At 38.4% G+C, this 4642-nt stretch overlaps 1 protein-coding gene across 1 annotated transcript; it reads right to left on the reverse strand.

The window, feature by feature from the left end:
• Window positions 1–421: 421 nt before the first annotated feature.
• On the reverse strand, window positions 422–814 carry LOC116404141. The gene has a single exon (XM_031886408.1). The coding sequence runs from the start codon at window positions 812–814 to the stop codon at window positions 422–424; it is 393 nt and encodes a 130-aa protein (XP_031742268.1).
• Window positions 815–4642: the final 3828 nt, after the last annotated feature.

The raw sequence follows: 4642 nt of genomic DNA on the forward strand, positions 1-4642 counted from the left end.
GAAGAGCAACGGCTGCAACGGCGGAAGGTCTTGCGGTACAGATCTGGACGGCGGTCGCAAGGTGACGCGTACGGCGGCCGCAAGGTGACGCGTACGACTGCCTCGCGAACTGGCCGATGGTTGCAGCGACGTCCGGCTGGGTTTGGACGGAACGAAGAGGAGAAGAGAAATGGAGACGGCCGGCGGCGGTTGCTGCGAACGGAAGGAGAAGAGAGGGACAGTCGGCGACGCACGGGAGGAAGAAGAAAAAGAAAAAAAAGTTTTCTTTTTCTTTTCTTTTATTTAAATAAAAATGTAAAATAAATATATTAATAAAATATAATTAAATACATATATATATTTAATTATATTAATACATTTCACATCTTCTTTCTCTCAAAATAATTTACCTTCAAGTTTGGGGCGTTACATTCTTCCCTCCTTAAGAAACTTTCGTCCTCGAAAGTTTTAATCCTGAAATAACTCTGCTCATCTCTTCTTCTCGCTCCCATGTCGCCTCTTCAATTCGATGATTCTGCCACAAAACCTTTACTAATGGAATGCTTCTATTACGAAGCATCTTTACCTCTCTAGCCAGAATCTCCACAGGTTGTTCTACATAGCTCAAATGCTCATCAATCTCCAAGGGTTCATAGTCCACTACATGAGATGTATCGGCCACATACTTCCTCAACATCGAAACATGGAAAACATTATGAACTGCAGAGAGAGATGGTGGTAATGCCAAGCGATACGCCACAACACCAACCCTCTCTAAGATCTCAAATGGTCCAACAAAACGAGGACTTAACTTTCCTTTCTTCTCAAAACGCATAACACCCTTCATTGGTGCTACCTTCAAGAATACCTTTTCTCCCACATCGAACTTAAGGTCTTTTCACCGTACATCCGCATAACTCTTCTGTCTACTCTGCGCTGTTTGCATACGTGCTCTAATCTTTTGAATAGCCTCATTAGTAGACCGAACTAATTCAGGTCCCATCAACCTATGTTCACCAACCTCATCCCAACAAACAGGGGTTCTACAACATTTGCCATACAAAGCCTCAAATGGTGTCATACCGATGGTAGCCTGGAAACTGTTGTTATAAGAAAACTCCATCAAATGTAGATGAGAGTCCCAACTACCTGGAAACTCTATAACACAAGCTCGTAGCATATCCTCTAAAACTTGGTTCAAACGTTCAGTTTGACCATCAGTCTGTGGATGAAAGGCTGTACTAAAATCCAATCTCGTACCCATAGCAGTCTGAAGTCCCTTCCAAAACTTGGAAGTAAACCGTGCATCCCTATCAGAAACAATCGATACAGGCACTCCATGCAGTCTCACAATCTCAGTTAAATACAACTCTGCCCACTTACTAGCAGTATAAGTGGATTTCCCTGGTACAAAATGTGCCGATTACGTAAGCCTATCGACAATAACCCAAATCACTGTGTAACCCTTCAGGGTTTTAGGCAATTATATAATAAAATCCATAGATACATTCTCCCACTTCCACTCTAATATACTCAAAGGTTGCAACAAACCTGTTGTTTTCTATCTTGGTGCTTTAACCTACTAGCACACCAAGCACTTACTAACAAGATTTTCCATTTCTCTCTTCATATTACGCTAGTAACAAACTCTTTTCAAATCCGGATACATTTTTGTGCTACTTGGATGCATGAGAAATGGGAAACTATGAGTCTCAACCAATAACCTTGTCTTAATTGCATTTTCTGTTGGCTCACATAATTCTCTCTCAAACATAAGTTCATCATCAAAGGATATGGAAAACTCCTTAACTTGCCCTACTTCTACTAGGTGATGCTTCTCAATCAAATAAGGATCAATGAATTGAACCACAAGAATTCTTTGTCTCAAGGTCGGATGTACTGACAACTGAGCTAACTTTGAGGTGACTTCCCCCACTGAAACTACAATCTCAGCTCTCTCGTGGTTTTTGTCTAATGAAACCTGTCTGGTAATAAGTGCTGTCAAAATGTGATACTTTTCTACGAAGAGCACCAACTTCCACATTCGCCTTACCTAGATGGTACAAAATCTCACAATCATAGTCATTTACTAACTGAAACCATCTTTGCTATCTCATACTCAACTTCTTTTGAGTGAAGAAGTATTTTATACTCTTTTGGTTAGAAAATATCTATATCTTTTCATCATACATATAGTGCCTTCAAATCATTAATGTAAAAACCACAACTGTCAATTCCATATCATAAGTTGGACAATTTTCCTCAGTAGGAGTACAAGCAACTACTTTAACTTGTCGAATAAGAATACCTTTTAAACTTTCCTAAAAGCATCACTATAAATTACGGAACATTCTGAACCATCATGTACGGTAAGCACGGGAGTTGTACAAGCTTCTGCTTAAGATCCTGAGCACTATCCTCATAGGCTTTGTCCCAAACAAACAGAGTCCCTTTTCTTAGTTAACTGAGTCAAAGGAGTAGCTATACGAGAAAATTCTTATACAAACCGTCAGTAATAACCTGCTGAACCCAAAAAGACTACGAACCTCACTGACTATGAAAGGTTGAGGCCAACTGGTAACGACTTCAATCTTTTATGAGATCCACATAAATGTCATCTCTAGATACCACATGGCTTGGAAAGATACTTGGCCTCATCCAAAACTCACATTTTGAAAACTTTGCATACAATTTGTTGACTCGAAGAGCCTCTAAAACCATGTTAAATGCTCCTCATGCGCCGTCTCTATTTTGGAATAAATTAAGATATCGTCAATAAATACAATCACGAAAGTGTCTAAGAGATCGTTAAACACTTTGTTCATCAAGTCGTAAACATTGTTTGAGCATTTGCCAACTCAAAAGACATCATAATGAACTCATGATGTCCATATCTTGAACGAAAATCTGCCTTAGGAATGTCACTGTTCTCTAATCCTCAACAAGTCATAACCTGAATGTAATTCAATCTTAAAGAACACGAACTTATTGCAGTTGATCAAACAAATCCTCATTCATTGGTAAAAGATATTTATTCTTAACCGACACCTTATTCAACTTTCTACAATCAAAACATAAGTGCATCGACCCATCTTTCTTCTTAATAAACAAAACTTGGTGCACCCCAAGATAACATACTTCGTCGAATGTAGTCCTTGTTAAACATTTCTTTCAATTGCACCTTCAAATCTTTCAACTCTGTTGGGGCCATTTTGTATGAAGCTTTAGATATAGGAACGAGTCTAACTCTATCTCAATAGCAAGACCAATTTCTGTTTAGCGCGGTAATCTTAGAAACTCTTCTAGAAAAATATCATAATACTTTTTCACCACTGATTCAAATAACAAAGAAACATTGACTTCTCTGGTGTCTACCACACTAGTCAAATACAACAGGTACCCTGGTCAAGCAACTTACTAACCTTCATAGCTGGGATAACTTTTAGCGAAACGATAGTTCCAACCTCTTTGTACTTGAAACTAGCCTCTGGAGAAGGATTAGAAATTACATTTTCGCTGAACATTTTATGTTTACATGGTTAAACTACATTCCAATTTTCAAACTCCAAACTAGTAACTTTTCATTCACGAGAAACTCAAAATTGTTTCTTAAAGTCACATCAAGACAACCATGCTCATCTTCCTTGTTTCTTTTCCAATACCTCCATTCTAAAACCATTTAATGTGTTTCGTATAAACTTGACCGTGTATTTAGTCCTCGTTAAAACCACCTACATAACTTATTTTTCTTAGATTTCCAATCACAAAACAGACAATTTCGCTAACAACGTCTTACTTTTCTACTACTCGACCACTCCTTTGAACACCTCTACATGGCAACATTTTTCCTAAGTTTCACCATTAAATCCTTCACCATTAAATCATAACATTCATGTAATTCTAGTTTAACTTAGGCAAGGTCATATACATAAACCATACATATAAGCATAAAGCATACCTGACGAGAGACGAAGGGTCGCGTTAGCCATAGGGACACAAAAACATAGACTTACATCGTAAGTCAGTCTACAGAACCTAAAACTTAGGCTCTGATACCAACTGTAACGACCCAACTTTTATAGGTAAGTCGAGGTCATTAATTTTTAACAAAAGACTTTGGTTGATACAAAATGAAACGTAAGTCAATTTAAAAACAATTTATGTCATGCCTGATTTTCAAATATTCAAGAAAACTTAAAAATAACACTATTTACAAATAAAAGTTTGTAAACTAAGTTTTTAGTACATCTTAAACTTCAAAAGAAACCATAAGCGGAAGCAAAATGACACATTTCCTATGGCAATCACGCTTCCTCCTGCCCCTCGCCGGTTTGCCACCTTTATTTCCTTTGCCTGAAAATTAAACATAAGAAGGGTGAGTATAACAATACTCAGTAAGAGACCCTCTACTGGTCTCGTCAGGGGAAAATAAATTGTTAAAGTTCTATTGGGACACCCTGTACAGTCGCAGTCTTGTGATCCCGTAGGATACACATCTCAGTCTAACGCCCCGAGGGACGTACATATCAGTCTAACGCCCCGAGGGACGTTCATATCAGTCTAGTGTTCCCGAAGGTGCAAAATAAATTGGTGATCCCGTGGGACACCTACAAGGTAAACATCCCAATACAACCTAACAATTTATCCCCTCATTCCATTCAAT

The sequence above is a fragment of the Cucumis sativus genome, chromosome 1, assembly GCF_000004075.3.
Source record: "Cucumis sativus cultivar 9930 chromosome 1, Cucumber_9930_V3, whole genome shotgun sequence".
Lineage (NCBI taxonomy): Eukaryota > Viridiplantae > Streptophyta > Magnoliopsida > Cucurbitales > Cucurbitaceae > Cucumis > Cucumis sativus.

Bases quoted from the DNA above. Each gene is read 5' to 3' on its own strand.
- LOC116404141 (XM_031886408.1), bottom strand. From the start codon at position 814: ATGCGTTTTGAGAAGAAAGGAAAGTTAAGTCCTCGTTTTGTTGGACCA.